Source organism: Tenrec ecaudatus, chromosome 1 (assembly GCF_050624435.1).
Source record: "Tenrec ecaudatus isolate mTenEca1 chromosome 1, mTenEca1.hap1, whole genome shotgun sequence".
In the NCBI taxonomy this organism is placed as follows: domain Eukaryota; kingdom Metazoa; phylum Chordata; class Mammalia; order Afrosoricida; family Tenrecidae; genus Tenrec; species Tenrec ecaudatus.
This window is the reverse complement of record NC_134530.1, coordinates 321,844,599-321,867,189: the sequence shown is the minus strand read 5'-3', so window position 1 is coordinate 321,867,189 and position 22,591 is coordinate 321,844,599. Positions and strand designations below refer to the sequence as shown.

The 22,591-nt window shown below is 45.8% G+C and overlaps 1 protein-coding gene and 1 non-coding gene across 4 annotated transcripts in view; both read right to left on the bottom strand.

Moving 5' to 3' along the window:
- KIF13A (kinesin family member 13A) overlaps positions 1 to 22,591 on the bottom strand; it is a 213,625-nt gene that overhangs the window by 77,004 nt on the left and 114,030 nt on the right. For all 3 annotated transcript variants that reach the window (XM_075533463.1, XM_075533469.1, XM_075533474.1), the window contains 5 exons: positions 10,576 to 10,668; positions 8,227 to 8,407; positions 6,110 to 6,197; positions 3,153 to 3,287; positions 2,421 to 2,533 (listed from right to left, as the gene is read on the bottom strand). In XM_075533463.1, the coding sequence (XP_075389578.1) occupies positions 2,421 to 2,533; positions 3,153 to 3,287; positions 6,110 to 6,197; positions 8,227 to 8,407; positions 10,576 to 10,668 (610 nt within the window). The remainder of the gene's footprint in view (positions 1 to 2,420; positions 2,534 to 3,152; positions 3,288 to 6,109; positions 6,198 to 8,226; positions 8,408 to 10,575; positions 10,669 to 22,591) is intronic.
- LOC142438063 (U2 spliceosomal RNA) lies at positions 6,601 to 6,791 on the bottom strand. The gene has a single exon (XR_012782529.1). It is a non-coding gene; the product is annotated as a U2 spliceosomal RNA (small nuclear RNA).

The following is a 22,591-nucleotide window of genomic DNA, read 5'->3' as shown; positions in this document are numbered from 1 at the left end:
GAAGACCTAGAATCAAATATAAGATGCAGCAATGGGAGCCGCGTGACCTTGGATGGGTTAACTGATCGCTCTCTGGTTTGGTGTCCTCATTTGGAAAACGAGGATCACAGACTTACCTCACGATGCTGACACGAGGGTCAGGTGGATCGTTACATACAGATCACTTAGAACCAGGCCTGGCACAGAGGTAAGAGCTCAATCAGTGTTCCTCATCTGTACCTATCAAGGCCACTCACATGAGGGGGAAGTTTGTGGGAAAATGCAAAGGAAAGATCGTGGCGTTTTTCCACGTACTTTTTGAACCTCCAAGTGTCTACAGGACAGAATTCCCAATGATTCCTCAAAAGCCTGCCAGCAGCAGCAGGCCAGCCAAGCCCAGTACCAGTCAGTACCCGTCTTCGGTACCGGCTCCCTCAAACCCAGCTTTGGCTTTCCAACATGTTTGGAGCTCATTGGGGATGCAGAGCGGCAGTGCCAGTCTGACTCTGGTGATACCTTGTCATGAAGTTCAGCAAAACCCTTTGTGATCTGCACAGGAGCCAGGAAGACTGGCAGATTAACCCCCCTCTCTCTGATCAGCAGTCACTCACTGCGAGTATGGCTCTGACCATCTCACGTGGGGTGGGGGGGGGCTCTACTTTATTTCTGATTTTTAGTCAGCTGTCTGCTGAAACCATAATACGCTGGCATCATTTTGAAATGCAGGCTGCACAGATATGTTCCTGCGTATGTATTTCTTCCCGCCACATTCTGTCCTAACCCAATCTCAAAGGATGCCAGTCCCACCGAGAAGATGGCAGGCACAGACCAAACTGCTCTCTGCTGAGCTCAGAATGATGATGATGGTGGTGGTTATAAATATATATTGACACAGTGCATCCTGTGCATCGGGCATTGTTCTAGGTACACAGATGGTGGTATTTCACCCTCGGCGGTTTTATGGAGTAGGCCCTATTACTGTGGGCATTTCACAGATGAGAAAAGTGAGGCAGTGAGTGGCTAGGTCACTTCCCATGACACACAAAAGGAGTAGGTGGTGGCGCTGGGTGGAGCCAAGGCGGTCTGGTGTGAGGGCAGACCATAACCAAATCCACCTCTGTAGAAAGCAGAGAGAGGTCCTTTGCTTATCAGGAGCACAAACCATCCCCCAGCCCATCGTGGCCTGGTCCCGGTGTATCTTTCCAGCCTCATCTCTCTCCACCCTTGAGCACATTCCCCACCTGCCCTGGGTTATTAGGACCCTGTGTGACAGAGGGCAATGGACTCATGGGGCTTTCTAAGCTGTAGTCGTTATGGAAGCCGATCATTTTATCTTTCTCCTGCAGAGTAGCTGAGTAGGCTTGAACTGCCATCCTTGAAGCTCAGAGTGGAGCACTTGACTCTTGAGCCACTGGGGCCCCTTCCTTTATTGGGTACTCACTACTGCATCACTGAAAAGGAAACCTGTGACTGTCTAGGGCTCGGCTTCCCCCTCTGAGTGCAATAGCTCTGTCTCCTTTTTCACGTGGCAAACTCCTATACATCCTTCACTGCCCTGCTCTCTGTGAGCCAGTGGATGGGACTGGGTTCTGTTCCCTTGAAAGGAAATGTCGACATTCTGACATTTGGTGCCTGTGAATATGATCTTTTTTGGAAGCAGGGTCTTGGAAAAGGCTATCGGTTAACTTGAGGTCACATGGGAGTAAGGCTGGTCCTAATCCTAGATGAAAGAGGAGCAGATACACAGAGCCAGGAAACCACAGAGGGATCCAGGAAACCACAGAGGGATTCTGGCCATTTAAAGGTGCACTCTGAATCTAAGAAATGCCTAGGCTGCCAGGAGCTAGACGATACAGGAAAGGATGTTTTCTCAGAGACCTGAGAGAGGATTCGGCTCAGCTGACACACTGATTTGGCTTTCCAGACTCCCAAATGATGAGACAAAGACTCCTGACTCACTGTCTTCATACCCATTTGTTTTAGACGCTCCAGGACATTACTACCGAATCTCCGCAAACCCAGTGAGAGCACAAGTCACATAGCACAAACCCAGTAGGGTAGTATTTCAATAACTATGCATTGGCTGACATTAAACCATATTAACCCTACAAAGGGATTCCAAGCAGAGTCTCGGTTCAGAATAAGCTCCCCCTTCTAAAAGGCTTGAAGGTAAGCAAGCGGCCATCTAGCTCAGTAGCATGTATGGATTGTAAGAGCCCCCAATAAAATGGTTTTGTAAAAAAAGAATAAGCTCCCCTTGTCCAATTCGGATAGGATTTGATGGATAAAACTGTGATTTGCATCTTCAAAAATACATCACATCTGAGCGACACCCAGGCTTTCAACAACCTGCCGATTACACCCCTCACAACACCCCCGCCACCCCCGCCCTCCAGCTTCGGACCAGGACTCCGCGGCCACCCCTGGTAGGGCCGTCTTACTTGTTAATGTTGCTGCCCTCTTTCAGGCGCTCACCCGCAGCTCCCGTTTTGGACGCTCTTTCGCTGCCTGCCAGGTCCACCAAGCTGACTTTACTGACTTTCTCTCCAGAGTTCTGGTCGCAGGAAACAAGAGGGGAACGGCACACATCAGCATCCACCCTGCTCCAGCAAGGCAAACCTCTCAAGAAGACGTTCCCGTGCCAGGGAGCTCGTTCCCACCAACACCCCGCTGTGCAGACAAGGCTGACATTCGAGTGGACAGCTAGCATTCTGCTCTGCAGCTGGGAGCAAGTGCACTCGGCTTCCCAGGGGATGGACTGGCAAGAAGCTGGGGGTTTGTGTCTCTAAGGAGCTGCTGGGACACGAGGCTTCCTTCACATGCAAGTCAAACGACTCTCCTTTGGGAGAAGTGCTCTGGAGCCTGAAAGTCATGGTGTCTGCTACAATATCCCTCAAGCACCCTAAGAAAGACTCGGTTGTTTTAAGGGGCATTCAGTAAAGAGGGGACACACACGCTATGTTGACAGCATCCTGCTCTTGAGGGAAGTCACAGGACAATCCAATTTTCTAATATGTTCCATACAAAGCGAGGTCAAGCAAATGAAATGGTTTAAAGAGTTCAACTCATAGGTAGAAGAGCTGCTGTCTGATCCTCACTCAAATGTCCTGGCTCCCCTCCACGACATGTCGAGTGTCCTTCCACTGCGACCCAACGGCTCCCCAGCCGCTCACCCCAGACTGCAGGTCAAAAAGCGTCTGGGTGATGATGATGTTGAACACAGCGTGGGACCGGCTACTCTCCTCATTCATGTTGGTCGCAGCAACTGTGCGAGACTTATTCCCCTCAGACATCAATGACTCAATATCCTGGAGGCAACAGAAGGAAAACACTGTCAGGCGAAAAACAAGAACACCATCCGGCCTACTGGGCATATCTGTTCATTATGATCCCTGCGTATCTGTTCATTATGATCCCTCTCGAGGGCCTGAGAGGAGCCCTGGGGGTGCCATGGTTACGTGTCTGGCTGCAATCCACATGGTCGGCAGTTTGAAACCACCAGCAGCTCCGCAGGAGGAAGACTCCGCTTTCCCGTCAACAGTTAGTCTCAGAAGCCCACAGGGGGCCTCTGGGAGTGGGCATGGCCTCGATGGCAGTTTTCACGGCCAGTCAGGATCCTGCCATAGAAACCCCGCTGCTTTTTCTCCACTGGCCACGGGTTGGCATGTTTCCTCTCTCGGGGCTTTCTAGATTAGGAAAAAGGTTTCTTTTCTCCACCCCCACCCAAGCCCCCTGGCCCATTGTTTTCTTTCTCTTTTCTTGGCCTTCTCACTTGCCACCGAGTCATCACCAACTCACAGTTGTCAGATAAGACAGAGTAGAACTGCCTGGTGCGGTTTGCGCTCCAGGACTGACTGCTGGGCTTAAGCTGCCAGCGATTTGGTTGGCAGCCGAATGCTCAACAGGCACGCCCCTTCTCCCTAAGTCCCTATTTCCTCTTTTGTAGGTTCCTTGGGAGGAGCTAATCATTACTAAGCATTGAAGACACATCCTAATTCTCCTGTGCCGGTCATCTTACCATGCAACCCCCAGTATTAATACCCCGCCCTCTCCCCCAACACCATGGCCTTCAAAGGCAGCGGCTCCTTTTTCATCTTTGCATGTGTGTTCCGGGAAGACACCTGGGTCTTAGAGCTTAAGAAGTATTTGATGAGTGAAGGTTATGGAAGAGGCATTTTTCTGATGCCACGCCAGAGACGCTGCAGTGCAGGGAGGTTAGCGAACTCCCCTCACAGGTACTAAGAGGCAGAGCCGGGGTGCCACATCCAAGCTCTCTGGCTCTTACATAGATGTAGCCCAATGAGAGAGACCCAAGAGCCCAACCGCTCTGAGCTTCTTGAAAAAGTAGCTGCTACATCGACAGACACTGTGGTTATATATAATCTGCTGTCAATTTGAGAGGATTAAGAGTGAAGGGGTGGAGTTTAGCCTGTCAATCAGGCTGCAGCTTGATGACCTCATTTGGAGGTGCTAGGGAGATAAATAGCTCATTGGGGGCGGGCCACAGGCTCACTCCCTGGGGGACATTGCAGTTGACAGGCGACATGGAGACAGGCTGATGGCAGTCAGGGTCTCAGAGCTGGGGGGTTCCGTGGAAACCCCTGCCAGCACTGAGAGGCTTCTACCACCCCTGGATCCACAATACTGCCCACCCACTGGCTTGTGATCTTCCTGCATTTGGTGTCACTGGATGTGTTTTTGTGAGTCAGAAGAGGACTTTGTGGATTGGTGTTGGACATATGGCTGGTGTTGGACTTATGGACTTGATCTGGACTGGGTTGGGATGTTTCCCAATATGCAACTGCTCTTGTATATAAAGCTCTTTTTTATACTCATGTGAGTGTCTGTGACTTTGTTTCTTCAGTCTACTTGTACTATCACAGACATGCTGTGTGGCTCAGCGTTTTATGTCAGGTAGGATTCCATTCATTTCAGAATCTGTATACGTGTCTAGAGACAATCGCCCCATTCTTCTCACCTGAGCAATACTAAGAACATTGTTGCCAAGACAGTAGGACATGGTTACCAGACAGAGTGACTTTACACTGAGCTCACTGAGATGCTGCTCAAACAGCCAATATAATATAAACCATACAAATAAAGATGGCCGTTTGTTCCCTCGCCTGCACTCTTCAACAACTGAGATGTTGTGAGATTTCCAGAGCAGGGAGGATAGAAATGGAGGGAAGCACCACAGAGGCAGGCCTTACAGAGGCATATGAGATAAGGGGTAAGTAAAGGGCAAGGGGGCAGTTGGCAGAGAGAAGGCAGATTCAGAAAAGCAGATGACCCAGAAGAGGAGAAGTACTGTAAGCTGAGGCTGGAGGGGCTGTCGAGAAGGGGCTTGTGAAGCGTTGTTTAGACTACCAGATCTGCCTGGAAGGACATCATTGGCGACCTTTTGGGGAACCGGTTCCACAGAGCAGTGGAGCGAAAACATTCCACAGCCTGGAAATGCAGGGCATTTTGGTTACCCTGTGAAGACTTTAACCACAGAGGTGCCTGAGGAGGGTGATGAAAATCCCTTTCAGATTAGTCTGTATCTGGCCGAGGCCCATCTAGGGCAGGCAGGCATGGCATGGGCTCTGGGGGCCACCTGAAGGGGGCACCATCGAGCAGTTGCTATTGACCCAGTAGGACTCAAACAACCCTCCGTCCAACATAACAGACACACAGGGGGACAGTAACCAGGCAGGAGAGGACCCAGGGGGAACTTGCCCCCAGGTACAAGTCCAGAGGGTGGGCAGACAAGGTTCAGGTGGCCTCGGAGGCACCACACATAGGAAGAGGTGCCTGATTGAGGCTGCTGGACAAGAAGGCGTTTCTGGCCATCCATTTATCACTGTCTATTTATCTTTGAGTTGGGGGGTGGGTACACCCACGATTTGGACACTGCCCTTGGGAGCTTGAAAGGAGTGTGGTGGTGGAAGGCATATAATGTTGAGATTCCATTCCTTGTGCCCCTGGGGCTCATACTGGGTTTCTGAGGCTGTGAATGGTATCAAAAAGCTATAAAACATCAACACTAGTATACACTCAGGATCAGTTACATTCTTTGATTTTCTGTCTGTATTTTTAATGGGGGAAATAAAATAATACAAAGCCACCTTTTTAAAAAAATGATACTTACCTCAAAGCTAGTAACAGCCAGTTGAGACAAACCATCCACATATGGTCCCAAAACTTTATGTTCTCGAACTTTAAGAGACTGCCTACTCCTTGGTTGGGAAGAAAAAGGAATGAAGGAATCAGACCAAATTTGGAAGCTTTCCTTTCTTTGTAAGTATGCAGAAATGAAGATAGCATTTTCAAACGATTTTTTTAAATGAACAGAAACATTCTAAAAACGACTTTATTTGGATTAAACAGCATTCCCTAAGAGGAATGGCTTATGTTCCGATTTCTATTTAAAGGAGGTTACTATTTTAAAAATGGTTTCCCTAGCCCTAAACTGAACACTTGCTAATGCTAACTTCTCTAGAGGATGCACTTTGAAAATACAAAATATTGCACATAGGGAGAATTTTTTTAATGTTAAGAAATGACGCAAAGAGTATGGCCAGGTTGAAATTAATCTTAAGGATGTTTTTAAAATTTTTTTAAAAATATTTAAGTCCCCCAAGAGGGTGCACCATTACTGGAAGTACTGCAATACTAGGTCGATGCGTGGAGTGGATGGAGCAAGCTTCTATTCCAACTCCCTGCTCCAAAAATCCATTTAATATATTGTCCTCAGATAGAGGACGTAACAGATATTAAACTGATAAGAACAGATACGACCCTTGATCTTAGCCAAAAGGCCGGGAAGCGATTTTTGTTTAGTTTTTTAAAACAATTCAACAGTGTTTATACCTACAATTCAGACACTATGTTCGTCATGTGTGGCTATCACCACCATTGATATAAACTCAGGGACCCAAGCAATGACTCCCCTCCCTCTCAGGCCTGGTAATTATTGATAAACTTTGTTCTCCACACACTTGTTTTTTTTCTTGTAAGTGGGATCAAATGATACCTTTCCCTTTGTGAATGCCAGTTTCACTTAGCATAATGATTTTAAGATCCATCAATATTATGCATATGCATAAGCAAGGAGGTTACTTTGAGGAATCAGGTGTGCCTGGCCCAAGCCATGGCATCTTCTATGGCCTCATTCATATGCATGTGCAACCTGGACCCTGAATAAGGAAGACTGAAGAAGAACCAATGCACTTGGGTTATGGTGCTGGGGAAGAATCTGGAAAGTACTATGGACTGCCAAAAGAACAAACAAGTTTGTCTTGGAAGAAGAGGCAGGGATGCTGAGACTTGGGTCGTTCCTGTACTTTGGACATGTTATCATGAGAGACCATGAGACTACAGATCTGCCTGGAAGGACATCATTTGGCGACCTGCGGGGGAGCCGTTTCCATAGGGCAGTGTTTGTGAAAGCCTTCCGCAGTCTGGGAATGCAGAGGTGCAGTGAAGAAGAGGAAGGCTCTCAAGAAGTGGAGGGACACAGTGGCTGCAAGAATGGGTTCACACATAAGAACAATTGCGAGGGTGGACCAGGCCTGCTGTTTTGGTCAGTTGTACATAGATAGGGTCACTCTGGGGTGGAGCTGACTCCATGGCCCCTGACAACAACAACAACACAAACAGCGAAATAGTTAATGCCTTTGGTTAACCACAGGCTGATGGTCAAGTCCACCCTGAGGTACCTCCGAAGAAAAGCCTGGTGATCTTTATGAAAATAAATAAGCCACTGAAAATCCGATGGTGCAGATTTACTCTGAGACACACAGTTCTCACTAGGAGCCAGAATTGTCACGATGGCACCTTCCATTCGTTTTTTAAATCTTTGCATGTTGGCCACTGCTATCCTTTCTCTACGACTAGATTTTATCACCCAGCCCCGTGCATCTGTCCGACGCTCCCTGTGTGAGCCCACTGGGCTGGCTTGTTTCAGTTCTCCAGTCGCTTGGCCTGGAATTTAGAGGTGCTCTTTGCAATATAAATGAGAGACCAACAGTAGAAACTCCTCTATCAGATGGTCCGCCCCTAGCAACGTGACACACGTGCACATGGGCCACTCTGCGCATGCAGTGGGCAGACTGGGAGGTCTGCAGGCTGCTGACTCCCCCGTCAATGAACTGAACTCAGAGTAGTGACCAAGTCCTCAGATACATTCCTAACTTGCCATTTAAGCATAGGATCATTTAAAATAGTCACCTCTGTTTAATGGCTAAATTTCAACCAGTTACTCACCCTTTGGGGTCTAAAAGGTCCCGGACTTTCTCGTTGTAGATTTCCATGTAGGATACCTCCACTTTGAAAGTCTGAGCTTCATTTTGCTCCAGAGAGATCCTCTGAAACAGGGCACAGCAGAGCCTGGGAATGAGGCCCAGCTGCTCAGCATTGCCCATCATGGAGAAAGACTTGCCTGAACCTGGGGAAGAGCAGACAGACAGAAGGAAGGGTGAGAGAGGAAGCAAAGGTGAGGAGGCGGTGTCAAGCCTGCACATCTTTCACATTCACCAGCTAAGGGCATTCTGCAGAAACGTGACAAACGTGGTCAACCGACCCAAGCTCTCAACATGAATGCTCCAGCCCTTTCCATTACATTCAACCCTCCAGCCTGGCTCTCACCGAAAGAAGCGGAGGGCACCTTGTTTATGAATGGATGCACATATCCACACCTGCTCAAATGAGTTAACTGCTTAAAGAGCTTTACAGAAAATATACTGGCCAAAACAAAGAAAACAAAACCCCAAACACCACACTGCCAAGAGTCACTTGTGACTCATAGCAACCTGAGGTTATAAATCTCTAAGGAAGCAGTCTGATCTTCTTCCTGCAAAGCAGCTGGTGGAGCTTCACTGTCGGCCTTGTAGTTGGCAGGCCAACACCCAATTGAGAGCACTAACAGGGCTCCTGAAAAATACCACCCATCCATTATTAAACAATATTAACAGCATATTATCCTCTTCAAAGAAAGCACATTACGCTTGCATAGTATATTTGTCAAAATGCCTTGAGAGAGATCCTCTCAGGAGTCTCCTAGTTATCCCCGTGATGTGATTGATGCAGGGCAGTGCTGAGACTGAAATCCAGTTTATAGTTGCAAGAAGGACCCCTAGTGGTGCAACGACAAAGCGCTCAGCTGCTAATCCAAAGACTGGTGGTTGGAACCCACCCAGCTGCTCTCCAGGAGACAGGCCTGGAGAGGTGCCCCGCAGAGTATAGCCTAGACCATGCTATCTGCCATGCGGCTCTGTCACACATAGCCGTAAGCGACGAGTCAAATACGGCAAAGTGGTGTGCAGAATGTAAGCTCTGCTACCACTCCCTCCTCGGATTTGATATTTTAAAATCCTTGGATCACATAGGCTGATATACTTCTTCCCTGTGGACTTAGTGGATGCTTCATTTAGAGAGCTGCTTCTTCGCAGAAGGGTATGGAAATTCCATTTGCAGAGTCCCCTCTGAACACAGTCCAAGGATGTGACCAGCCTTGCTATCAGACAGAGAGCATTATAAAATTGATTATGGCCCATGTAGTCAGGTTAAAATGTAACACCTTATCATTTGATCCACTTTAAGGTTGTTTCCGTGTTTAATATTTTCCTGCTTTATTTTCTTCTGAGGTTTTCCTCCGGGTTTCTTTTCATTGTTGTTTGTTAGCATTTCGTATAATTTTTGTATATGAAATCCAAGACAGGTAAATCTACGGAGCCAGTAACTGGGTGAATAATTACCCGGGCAGTGGCGGGGAGGTTGGGGGGAAATGGGAGCTAGCAAGGAGCACGAGAAGAAACCGTTCTGAGGTCGATTGTGATGATGTGTACATGCCTCTTAATATGACTGGATGACTAAGGTTAGGATCTGTGAATTCTATGACAATAAACTAATAAAAATAAATTATTTTTTAAAAGTAAAAACTCACTTGACATGGCTGAAAGACTGATAGCTATGTGTGTTAAAGGCTGAGTTACTGGGTTTGTTTTGGGGCTTATTAGTTTCAACCAATTCTGCCAAAAGCTTAGGTTTAATCATTTATTACTCAGTAGTGTCTTAGGTAAAGTCCTCAATATAGAGTGAGGACTTTTATCAACGGCTTTTAATATAACATTTACTATTTGTACCAAGGGGCTGGTAGTTATTTTTCTCATTGAAATACAAGTGAAAAGTACAACTTAGGAAAATGGTACTTCTATTCTGTATTTTTTTTAATTTTAAACGTTTTATTAGGGGCTCATACAACTCTTATCACAATCCATACATGTACATACATCAATTTTATAAAGCACATCTGTACATTCTTTGCCCTAATCATTTTTTCTTTTTTTTCCTTTTCTTTTTTACATTTTATTAGGGACTCATACAAATCTTATCACAATCCATACATATACATATATCAATTGTATAAAGCACATCCATATATTCCCTGCCCCAATCATTCTCAAAGCATTTGCTCTCCACTTAAGCCCTTTGCATCAGGTCCTCTTTTTTTTTTCCCTCCCTCCCTGCTCCCCCTCCCTCATGTGCCCTTGTGTTCTAAGTTTTTATAAATGCATATTGAATAGCACTGGGCACAAAATAAAAGCAAGCTCTTACCTGTCTGTCCATAGGCAAAAATGCAAGCGTTATACCCCTGAAAGGCCTTTTCAAGAATTCCTTCCCCAAGGCACCTGAAAACCACTTCTTGACCTAAAACAAGAACGAACAATGACAAATAAAAATATGAGACAACAGAGAGAGAATTTCTCTTAAGGTTACGTTTTTTTACTAGTTCCTGAACACAACAGCAACATTCTCTCAATCCAAAACATGTTCAAAGTGCACTGCCGTGCATACTGTGGGGGGCATTCAGAATTAAGTGGTCAAGAGACATAATTCCCAGTATTCTTCTGCACCATGGCTCAGTGCCTGGGTAAGTTCATGGCTGTACACAGTTTCCTTCTAACTCATTTCCATGGCACCGACCTTTCCTTTCCATTGCCAGCAGGCTACACGGAAGTCTGAATTGGTCTAGTCTCTTTTTATATCTGAATATCGAAGAATAGTTTCAGCATGGAATGCCTCCTTTCCCTCTCTGGATTCTGAAATTCCAACAAATAAGAGCCCCAGAGCACACATCCCTGATGCCTGAGCAGGGTTTTCGTGCATGCCACGTGGTTACTGGTGGAAAGGTGTGTGGGGCACACATGTACTGCTGGAAGACTCACAGGCCCATTGCAGGCCTGCAGAGGGGACATGGGGACAGGTTTTTCTGGGACTCTGCTCGCTACACAATAAAACTTGTTTATTTTTATTTTTGAGGCGTGGTAGTGGTGATCTGTCATGAATATTCTAAACTCCAAGAAGGCTAAAAGGAAAGGCACAAAAATTATTGTAAACACGACGTGAAATTCACTTTCCTTTGAATCTGGTGACTTTTGTTACATGCAATCCTATCCCTGCACAAACGAGCAAAGACCACCTGCTGACAAGTTGGCCCAGGTACAGAGAGACCCCCTAGGTCCAGAAAAGGACTGCTCCACAGGGGAGCCAAAGCAATGGTCCTTTGGAAGCACATTACCAAGCCTTTCTTTTGAGTGGATTTGAACCGCCAACCTTTTGGTTAGGTAGCCCAATGCTTAACCATTTGCGACAGCCAGGCAACTCCCTTTCCATTATAAACATTTAGAATATAAAATTGTATTCGCCTTCCTTGGGGTCTTAAGTTCTGAGAACATACACTGTCCATGCATTGCAAAATCTACCAGGTTAATGGCCTTTACGCCTGCCTGGAATGGGAACCCTGAGGGCAAAGGCACATTACATAATTGTAATCTCATTATCTTTGTAATCCTGGGCTTGGCACAGAACATTTCATCAGTTTGTGGAAAGAATGGGTTAGTTCAACTTTTTAAATTTTACATGCTATTGTCATATGCCAATTATTTTTACATTTGAAAATAAAGCAAGCTACTGGTAAGATGTTGGATATACATTCTTCTTCTCTTATGCAAGGTCGTATCGGATTTTAGCAGTCCTGAAACACTATAAAGGAGCCCTGGTGGTACAGTGGGTTAAGTACCAGGCGGGGCATGCTAACTGAAGTTGGTGATTTAAATCCACCAGTCCTCCCGAGGGTGCAAGAGAAGGCTGTCTGCTCCCATGAAGACTCATGTACAACCTCATGCAAGCCAATGGGCCAGCCTGTCCCACAGTGTGGCTACAAGTTGGATTGACTGGGTGGCAATGAACGGAGTGAATGAGGTCCACTGTATAAACGCATCCTGGTTGTAGAGCAGGGCTTTGACAGCTTCAAATACCAGCGAGGGTGGAGAAGCAAGTATTTTCATATACTACGGGTAGGACAGACGGATTCAGTCAATGTGAAGAACAATCCTCCAGCACCTGTTCCAAAGAGAATCAGTCCATGCTCTGTGTCTCAGGGAACCCACTCCTACAGAGGCCCAACCCTCTCGAAAGGCTGTGGGCAGCCAGTGGCAACACTGAGAACTATCATCTTGGGGAGGCACAAATTCTCACACGCTTAGCTGCTAACCCAAGGGCTGAAGGTCTGAGTGCGACCAGACGCCCTTTGGAAAACGGCAGAAACTTGCCACTGACAAGCCCTGGAGCACACAGCTCTACTCTCTGGGTTTTACCCGGAATTAAGTCAAATAACCTCTAACAGGAGCGTGGATGAATAAAATGTGATGATTCTCTAGGACGAAATGCTACATAGTGATTTTAAAAGTCCCTATATGTGAACAAGGCTGAATGACAAAAATACTGCTTGAGTGTGGGGGGAGAGGGGCAAAGCTATGTTCAGAATTGTACATATTACATATTTACATATTTCTCTATTTCTGACTCTATTTAGATCCAGTTGGTATCTAAAAGGAATTCGAAGTTTCTTGACTAAATCAGTAGATATTTTATAATGGGTGTAACCACAATTGTTGCTCTTGCCCTTCCTGAACACAGAGGTCTGCGATAGCTACCTCAAGATGTGTGTGTGTGTGTGTGTGTGTGTGTATACACATGCACCCAAACGCATCTGCTTGCAGGAGAACATACTGTTAAAATTATGATCCACTAAATAGACGCGGTTGTGACTGTGGTCATTAGCCACCATAACACAGGCCCCTGACTTGTATGAACCCATGCAGAGTGAAAAGGACGGTATTCAGTCTTGTACCCACCCATGATTGGGTATGCATCAGACCCTTGTGACTCAGGGGATTTTCACTGGCTAGTTTTCTGAAGCAGGTCACCAGGTCTTTCTTCCTTGTCTGTCTGAGTCTGGAAGCGCTATTGAAACCTGCTCTGCTGAAACCTATTCAGAATCAAACATTCCACCACGGACATATGGGTACAATTGTACAAGAGGTGCACTGACCAAGAATAGAACCTTGCTTGGTCTCCTGCATGCAAGGTGAGCAGTCTACTATTGGCCACCAATTTCACATACACTCACTAAACACACAAACACTGACAACGTGTTATACTAGAGCTATGATAGGGTCTTATGTTGCTAGACAAATATTTCACTCACCCTATCTCATGATCTTTGATATACACACTAGGGGGGTTCAAGACGTTTGTGCAATTATGGAACGAATGAAAGGATAATAGAATTTTCAGATAAACTTTTTGAAGTCTCCTTATACATCAATATATTTTTCTCCTACATTTTCTCAAAGGACTTTACGTATCCCACACGGATTCCTAACCCATTAAGGCAGAGCTCACATCCAGAACTGAACCCTTTAGCTGAGGAGATCCTGAATTCAACAAGTCCTGAGCTTAGCTTGTTAGAATGGTTTGTGATCCTCAACCAGCCTCAAGTGCCATCTGATGGCTCTCTATACAATCAAGGCTTTCTTGCCACCAGCAGATGAATGGAGCAATTCCGTGATCTTCTACACTGCTTAATCAGTCCTCTAGAATTGGTTGGGGTGAGGGTTGAGGTCTTAACACCTGGCTAGTTCAAACCCCAATATTTCAATTTCATATTTTGTAACTTGGAGAAAAAAAGAGCAGAGGATGTACACTGGTGCAGATAGGAGCTGGAGGCACAGGGAATCCAGGGTGGATGATACCTTCAGGACCAGGGGTGTGAGGGGCGATACTGGGAGGGTAGAGGGAGAGTGGGTTGCAAAGAGGGAACCAATTACAAGGATCTACATGTGACCTCCTCCCTGGGGGTCGGACAACAGAATAGTGGGAGAAGGGAGACGTTGGACAGGGCAAGATATGACAAAATAATTATTTATAAATTATCAAGGGCTCAGGAGGGAGAGGGGAGCGGGGAGGGAGGGGAAAACGAAGAAGACCTGATGCAAAGGGCTTCAGTGGAGAGCAAATGCTTTGAAAATGATTAGGGCAAAGAATGTACAGATGTGCTTTACACAATTGATGTATGTATGGATTGTGATAAGAGTTGTATGAGCCCCTAATAAAATGTTTTAAAAAAGAAAAGAAAGAGCTGTAATTGTTGAAGGGATTCAATTAAAGAGGGATACTGTGGCCCGAGCCATTTTATCATAGCTAAACAAAGTCTGAAGGAATTAACCAATCAAGAATTTGTCTCTATTTTTATATCGAGTAGTGAGAAGTAGCACTTTATGCTCCTGATACGCCATAGGCTAGAAATAGGAGAGATTATGTCTCAATATAAGAAAACAGTATCCTCACAACTAGACTGATAAACAGCATCCTGGTGAAGTTCCCCAGGGTTACAATGTAATGAGATCCATAGCTGACGCTTTTGGAAGCAACCATCCAGAAAGTAAATGCTGCATCACACTGGGCAAATCGGCAAGTGCAGCTGACCCAAGCCATGGTATTTTCAATCATCTCATATGTATCTATATCTATCTATATATATATGAAAGCTGGACAATGAGTAAGGAAGACTGAGGAAGAGCTAGTACATTTGAATTACAGTGCTGGCAAGAAAACTGGATATACAGTGGGATCCCAAACAACAACAAAAAAATATGTTTGGAAGAAGTACAGCCAGAATGCTCATTAAAAGGAAGAATGATGAGACATCCTCTCACAAATTACGGGCAGGTTATCAGGAGGGACATCATGCTTGGTGAATTACTTGGTAAGTGAAAAAGAGGCAGACCCTCCATGAGGTGAAGGTACACAGTAGTGCTGACAATGGGCTCAGACAGCAATGACTGGGAGGAGGAGCCAGGACGGGGCAGCATTGACATTGCAGTGGCTTAGGTCAGACATGCCTTAGTCTGTGCCCTTTAACATTTAAAGAGGTCTTTTGTCGAAGCCTTGCCCAATGCAATATATAGCTCGATCCTAGTGTAAAACAAAATCCTTGGCCATTTCAATTGTTTCTCTGCTTCTCATGACTGGTCCAGCTGTAAGGAAGTGGGTTTTCTTTGTGCTGAGGTGTAATCCATACAGAAGGCTCGATAAAGTCTTTGATCTCCACCAGGCACAGTGCTTCACATCCTCCTTGTTTTCAGCAAGCAAGGTGGTGTCATTGGCTTAACACAGGTAGTCAATGAGCCTTCCTCTAATCCTGCTACCAGATTCTTCTCTAATCATTTGCTCAGTATTCAGAGTGAATAAGCATGGTGAAGGGACACAGCCCTGACACACACCTTTCCTGATTTTAAACCATTCAGTATTCCCTATTCTGTTAAAAAGATAGCCTGTTGGTCAATGTACAGAATTCACAAGAGCACATTTCGTGCTTGGAATTCCCATCCCTCACAATATTATTCATGATTTGCTACGATCCACACATTTGAATGCTTTTGCATAGTCAATAAGGCGCGGGTAACCATCATTTTGGTGTTCTCTGCTTTCAACCAAGAGCCACCTGACATTTGCAATATATCCTTCTGCATTCTGTTGGATCACTTTTCCTTGGAATGAGCACAGATAAGGATCTCTCCCAATCGTTGACCAGGTAGCTGTCTTCTAAATACAGTCCTATTAACTGGTCTTGTAGGCACATGGAGAGTATCCAAACACCGACAGAGGCTGTACTTCAAGATAGATCGTGAAATACTATCTTTTCCCCCAACAGTTTTATTGGCAAGTAGTTTACATATCATATAATTCATTCATTTTGTCTCATTACCCCACATCAATTTTTTAGAACATTCCCTCCCCTATGATTAAAATCTCCCCCAAGATGAGTTATGTAATCACAATCACAATCCAAAGCAGTGCTCCCTCCCACCTTCTGTCTTTGCCATTTCCTCCTAGATCCCCTTACCCTCCCCATCATCCACCCCCACTCCTGCATTTCCTTGTATCAGTTATTCTCATGCAACCACTCCTCCTGTGCCTCACAGCTGGGAGACCTAACAGAAAACAATACAAACACAACAGCACAAAGGTGGTAAGGCTAAAAATATAATAGTATTCAGACAGAAATACAAATAGTGCGTAAGAAGGGACAGGCCCCCAATAACATTCAAAAACCAGGGAAGAAATTTTTTTCATAACCAATAAGAGTTACTTGCACCCAGAACAAATTCACGTGGTCAGGGTGGTCAGTTGGCCAAGTATCAAGGTTGATCTAGCATAATCAAGATTACAATTGTCTCTGCCTATTAGTGAGGCTGTTTGAGACCCTTGCCTGTGGCTAGCATAGATCTGCCGATGGCTCAGCCTGACTAGATTATCTGCAGATAGGATTTGGGCTCCCACTGTCCCTCAGAGCCCTCCACAAATTGGGTGCTCATAATCTTTATTCAAATTTTGTAACTGTCATCTGTGGATTGTACAAACTGGTGTGCTTCTTCCACGTGGACTTAGTTGACTCCTTGCTTAGATGGCTGCTTGTTTGAATACAAGCCTTTATGACCCCAGACAGTCAGGACACCATCGGCTTTCTTCACCACACTTTGTTGTAGCAGCCTTATCTTCAGTGATCCTTTCATGAAGGTGAGTATCAAGCAGGGCCATGATGTAAAAACTAGTTGTTCTTAAGTTGGAAGTCAGATTTTGTGTGAGCCCCCAAACCATTGTTAGGTCTATGCATTTTTTTTAAGTTGCTGCAATTTGGGAGCCAATATCATTCCATAGATCAATCATGTCAAACATACTTGTGTAATGAAATGCTATTTTTGATGATGAATGCAATACCATTGCGTCCCAATTTTTCCATTCCCTGAAAGGTTGTCTTTGTATTCAAAATGGCCAAGACCATTTCAGAGTTGGAAACAGCTTCACGGTGCCTTAACCACAAGAAAAACAACAACTATGACAATGACTACAACGTAGGTCCAAATTCATTTTTGATTACTTCAATTTTCCTTCTGTCGTAACAGTAAGTTCCACTCACTCACTGCCATGGAGTTGATTCAAACTCACAGCAACCGAATAGGACAGGGTCGAACTCCGTGCCCCGTGGGTTTCCGAGACTGTGATTCTTCATAAGAGCAGAAAGCCTCCTCTTGGGCCCTTGGAGTGGCTGGTGGGTTAACAGTCCTGCCACATAATGTAGTCACTGAGGTTTGCTTCGAGCTTATCAGCATAATAGATATCTACTAACTGGATGGTTCTGATAAATTACATATTATATTTTAATGGATATATCGAGATTAACCTGTTGGACATTACAACACAATATGTGACTGGATAATGTATGCTAGTCTCTGTCATTTGTGAACAAATAAACAATACTTTAAAAAGAGACAAGTTCTTCTAGTTAAATAACTCTAATTATGCTTGACAGAATCCAATCTACATCTCACCATTGATCATGTTCTATTTATAACCAGGAAAAGGAAAAATCCAAGAAAACAAAGTACGCTCTATTAAAATGAGGGATAAGATTATATTTCTGAAAATAATTTTCCTCCTTTCCACCCTTTAGTAACTCCCCTGAAGCACAATTTGTAAAAGAACTACTGCAAAGTCTAAGTGCTTTTGCAAATCTAAACAAGACTGGATTCTAGAAAGAAGACTAGAAAACATTTCTTTATTCTGGCTTCCTTTCCAAAGGAAGTTTATTCTTTTCTAAAAGAAGAAATAACGACTATTTCTTAACCTCTACTACAGGTATACACCAGCATTTACATTTGTGGTAGCAACTTGTCTATCTCTGGTATGAAAGGCCCAAAGTTGATACAATGATTCCCCAGTGTTTCCTAGTCAGCTGGAAAATACAGCCTTATGCCTGTTAAGTTTTTATGCACTATTTTATTGGACTTTAGTAGGAAAACCCCAGGAAATCCAATTGTTAAGCAAAGAATATGCACTGTTTTTTACACCGCTAACAAAAACTATCATTCTTTTTAGTTTTAAACAAATCAATGGGGGGCGGGGGGAAGTAGAGAGGTGTTTCATGTTTTATTTGTTGTCCAGATGGATTTATTCTTCAGTAAACTTGTTTCTTAGGCCCTATGCTTATTAAGGAGTAACGGTTACAGTGGTTACACGTTGGGCTGCGATCCCCATGGTCAGCAGTTCAAAACCCCCAGCAGCTCCGGGGGAGAAACACTGGTGCTTCTACTCCTGCAAATAATGACAGTCCCCAAACCCCACGAGGAGTCGCTATGCATCTGCACTGACTCGACAGCAGTGAGGTTTTGGTAATGATTTTAATAAAGCAATCAATGTAACCATTTGCTCTTTTTCATATTAATTTAAAAACGCTATTATACATGATGGAGATGAACCTTTACTATGTCGCAGACGTTCTGAACATGTTTCCTTAGTTGGCCTTTCACGGTCACATTCTGCCATATGAAAGCTTTGTCTCAAATGATCTTTTTCTTCTATAAGTCTGTCTTTGGTATATGCCCTGCCTCCTGTATCCTTCTCCATTTCCAAATTGCAGGTTGTTGTTTTTCTTCTTCTTTTAAAAAAAGTTTCCTTTTAAAATCTGAGCCCATTCCTTATCACCCCATCACCTGGAAGAGCTTTCAGCTTCTTCTGTAGTAACCCAGAGACCACACAGTTGCAGCTCATGGCATTGCTGGAAAGATTTAATAAGGCGACCCAGGAAAGGACTTCATACACAGCGCCTTGCCAGAATTCTCTAGAAATGTACTTTGTTATCATCTATTATTAATATCGTTCCTTAAATCTTTAATCGGCTCTAATTAATTTTGGTACAAAGAAAGGAAGTAATCATCTAATTATTTTCCCTTCAAGTCATTCTTTTTTCTCTCTTCACAAAGGAGGAGAGGCAATTATGAGGCAATCTAATTCCAAAGGCTGATAAAGTAAACGATAAAAGGCATTTGTTGGAGTTGTGAAAGGAGTTCACTCACGGCTATTTCGCCAGCTCCTCTAGAGGCCGCACTTCCAAAGAGCCACGAGCAAATGCAGCAGTGGCCCATTCTGGGGCGCCCAGAGAAGGGCCCGGAGGACAAGGTGCGCACAATCACGTGTGTGTGTTGTGGTATGTGTGCCGGCAGATGATGTGGGAAGGAGAAAGGGTCATTATTTGGATAAGGGAAAGCCAGGTGCTCCCCCTTGAATCTGGTGTCTGGTGGACTCCTCTGGTGTCGGCATAGACCTGGACTCCACTGGGTCTTCGATAGCACAATTTTTTTTTTTTAAGTAGCTCACCTGGTCCTTTCGTCCAAGGACCCTGTGGATGAACTTGAAAACTCCAGCCTGTTAATTAGCAGCTGGGCATGATTTCACCACCCAAGGCGTCCAGCTCAGAGTATGCCAACCCATCTGGTCCAATGGAGGAAAAATACTTTCCATTCTTGTATAGCATTAATGTATCTCAGAAAGGCACCAAAACCCCAACGTAACAGTAGCTACGACACCCATGAAACGGTGAGAGGTGATCTGACCTGCAGAGTGCCCTGTGTGTGTCAACTCTAGTACTCTTTTCAGCTGTCTGATCCACGAGACCACCTGCACGCCACATCCATCCTCTGGTTGGAGCCCTCAGAGCACCACGGTGAGATGCAACGACAAGGAGGCTACCAAGCAACCAACCCGGGACGGAAGGGCACCCTTCACACAGCCTCTGGCCCTCCTCAGCACAGCCAGGCCTCCATGAAGCACAAGGGACAGCTGCACTTCGCTCTGTGACACAGAAGAGGAACTCAGTATCCAAAGCCTTTATCTGGTCCCTTAAAACCGAGACCCTGGTTTGTCCGAAAGGCTGAAGATTTTAAAATTTTGTTTTGATGTTTAAATCCCCACATTCCCCTTTTGCAGTGTAGGAAAAATGACTGGTCCACTGCTTTGTGGTGCTCAGGTCCAAAGGGGGTGGGGGTGGGGGTACTGTTTATGCTTCTGGGTGGTGGTGGAACTAGGAATCAGGGAGTTTGGACAGAGCACAGCAGAGCCCATGAGAGATGCAATATTCCAACGCCAGTGTTTCCCCACAGCAGTTTACATTTAAGAAGGATGACGCACTGTGTGTGTTGGGGGAGGGGGGGGGCGGGGGGCACACACCAGCTCTTTCCAGAGAGTTCAGATCCCTGTGGGAAGCAGGAGGGTCCACTCAAAAGAATGGAGGGAAGCCACAACAAAGGCCAAGAGGCCCATGGCTTTTCAGCAGGACCTAGGTCAGGGAGGAGGGAGCTCCCGTGGCCCCTGCAGACCTCAGTTCCACGTGCCTGGCCTGGTGAATCCACAGGCAAGCCTGGCCTCACTTGCTAATGCCTATATAGGGCTGGGTGCCAATATCCTTTGTAGCATTTATGAGTAGACAACCTTTAACTGTGTGGACAAGTCTTAAAGCATAGGCATGCCCCAAATAATACCCCGGTGACCCACACACACCACCATGGGATTTCTGCAAGCAATCTTACAGGCTGAGTCACCACCAAGCCCGAGTCACATCTAATGTGCTGAGAACGAACACCCTTGAGTCTCCACGAGTGCACTTGCTCTGTCCCTGCAGAGACCAGCAGCGATGCACTCGATGCTACTGTCTGTGTGTGCCCTGGGACGTGGGCAACCAAGGTGACATTCTCTGTAGAGCAAGGTTCCAATAGCAAGACACAGAAAGGCAAATAGGTATGCGAATGAAAAAAAGCACTGGCCTTTCATGGGTGTGACAGTTGACTACTGAAGTGGTCCATTAAAAACCCACTGCCATCAAGTCCAGTCCAACTCTGACCCTATGGGACAGAGTAGAATTGACACATCACATTTCCAAGATGTATATCTTTATGGGAACAGACCACCACGTCTTTCTCCCCCAGAGTGGCTGGTAGGCTCCGACAGCTGACCTCTTTGTTAGCAGCCAAGCACCTCTATGACCCTAAAGGACAAGGTGGAACGACCCTGTGGGCTTCCCAGGCAGAAAAGTCGAGAAACCATCAGCTGCCCCAAGGGACCAAGATGAGACTTTCTGCTCCCATAAAGAGTTAGTTTTGGAGGCCCACAGAGGCAGGCCTACCCTGCCCTACAGGGTCACCACATGACATAGTCCAGTGGATGGCAGTGAGGGAGTACATCTTCAAGGAAATAAAAAGCTTCATCTTTCTCCCCAGAGTGGCAGGTGTTTTCGAAGTGCTGACCTTGCAGTTAACAGTTCAACTTGTAACCAGCACATCACCAGGGGTCCCACATTCAGACTAGCTTTCCTTCTCCTCTCCCTGGGAAAGAGTCTCTGAAAAGTTAACACAATCAATAATTCTATCAGTTTGAACCAGCGGTTGGTTCTCAACCTGTGGGTCGCAACCCCTTTGGGGGTCCAACAACCCGTTCACAGGGGTTGCCCAATTTATAACAGTAGCAAAATGACAATGATGAAGTAGTAACCAAAATAATTGTATGATTGGGGGGTCACCACAACATGAGGAACTGTATGACAGGGTCACGGCAATAGGAAGGTTGAGAACCACTGGCTTAAACAGAGCCCGAGTTTCTTCCTTTTCCTCATCTTGTCTCTCTCTGGTTTGTAGCAGGAAGGGAAGGGACGGTGGGGCACAATGTGTGCCGTGGAAATTCCTGGGCTTGCTCCCTGGTGCGATGGCTCTGCCCCGCCTAAACCTGTGTTGACAAGCACCATGAGTCTAAGGAGCCCAGGCTTGGCAGGGGGCCTGGCTCCAAATCCCAGCACCTGGACAGTGCAGGACCAGACCGGCGTTCCACACGCACCTGAGGGGATGGGGAAATGCCTCACTTGTTTGGCACTTAACACATGCCTCTCCCCAGCATGCCTGGCTGTGGAAGCAGCTCTCAGAAGTTGTTAAATGTAGTGTGACCTACGGTCTAGTTTTAAGTCAAAGGACTCAGAAATACAGAAGGCCTCTGTGAGGTTAGACTGCAGTTGCAATCAACTATTGCTGTTAAGGGGCTGGGTAAATGGATCCCCATAAACGGGGCCACCAGGGTGAAGGTAGACACACAGCCATTTTCCACAATGGCAGCCAAGAGCTATCAGCATTACAGGTCTTGGGAGGCTTGCACTTGGCATGGCATGGGGTGACTCACTCAGACCAATGTTTCCACCAAGACACAGCCCAGGGGCTAGGCAGGAGCTGGCACCGAACATGGGCTCTTTATTTGTTGCCAGATCAAGTGGCTGACTCACCAAGGAGGGGGCCAGGCAACTCTTGCCCTCAGTCCTGGAGCCAAAGAAGAGAGAAGACAACAAAGCCACCTCACCTACCACACCTGTGCCACAGGCGGACACACCAGGGCTTCTGGAGGGGGTTCAGGA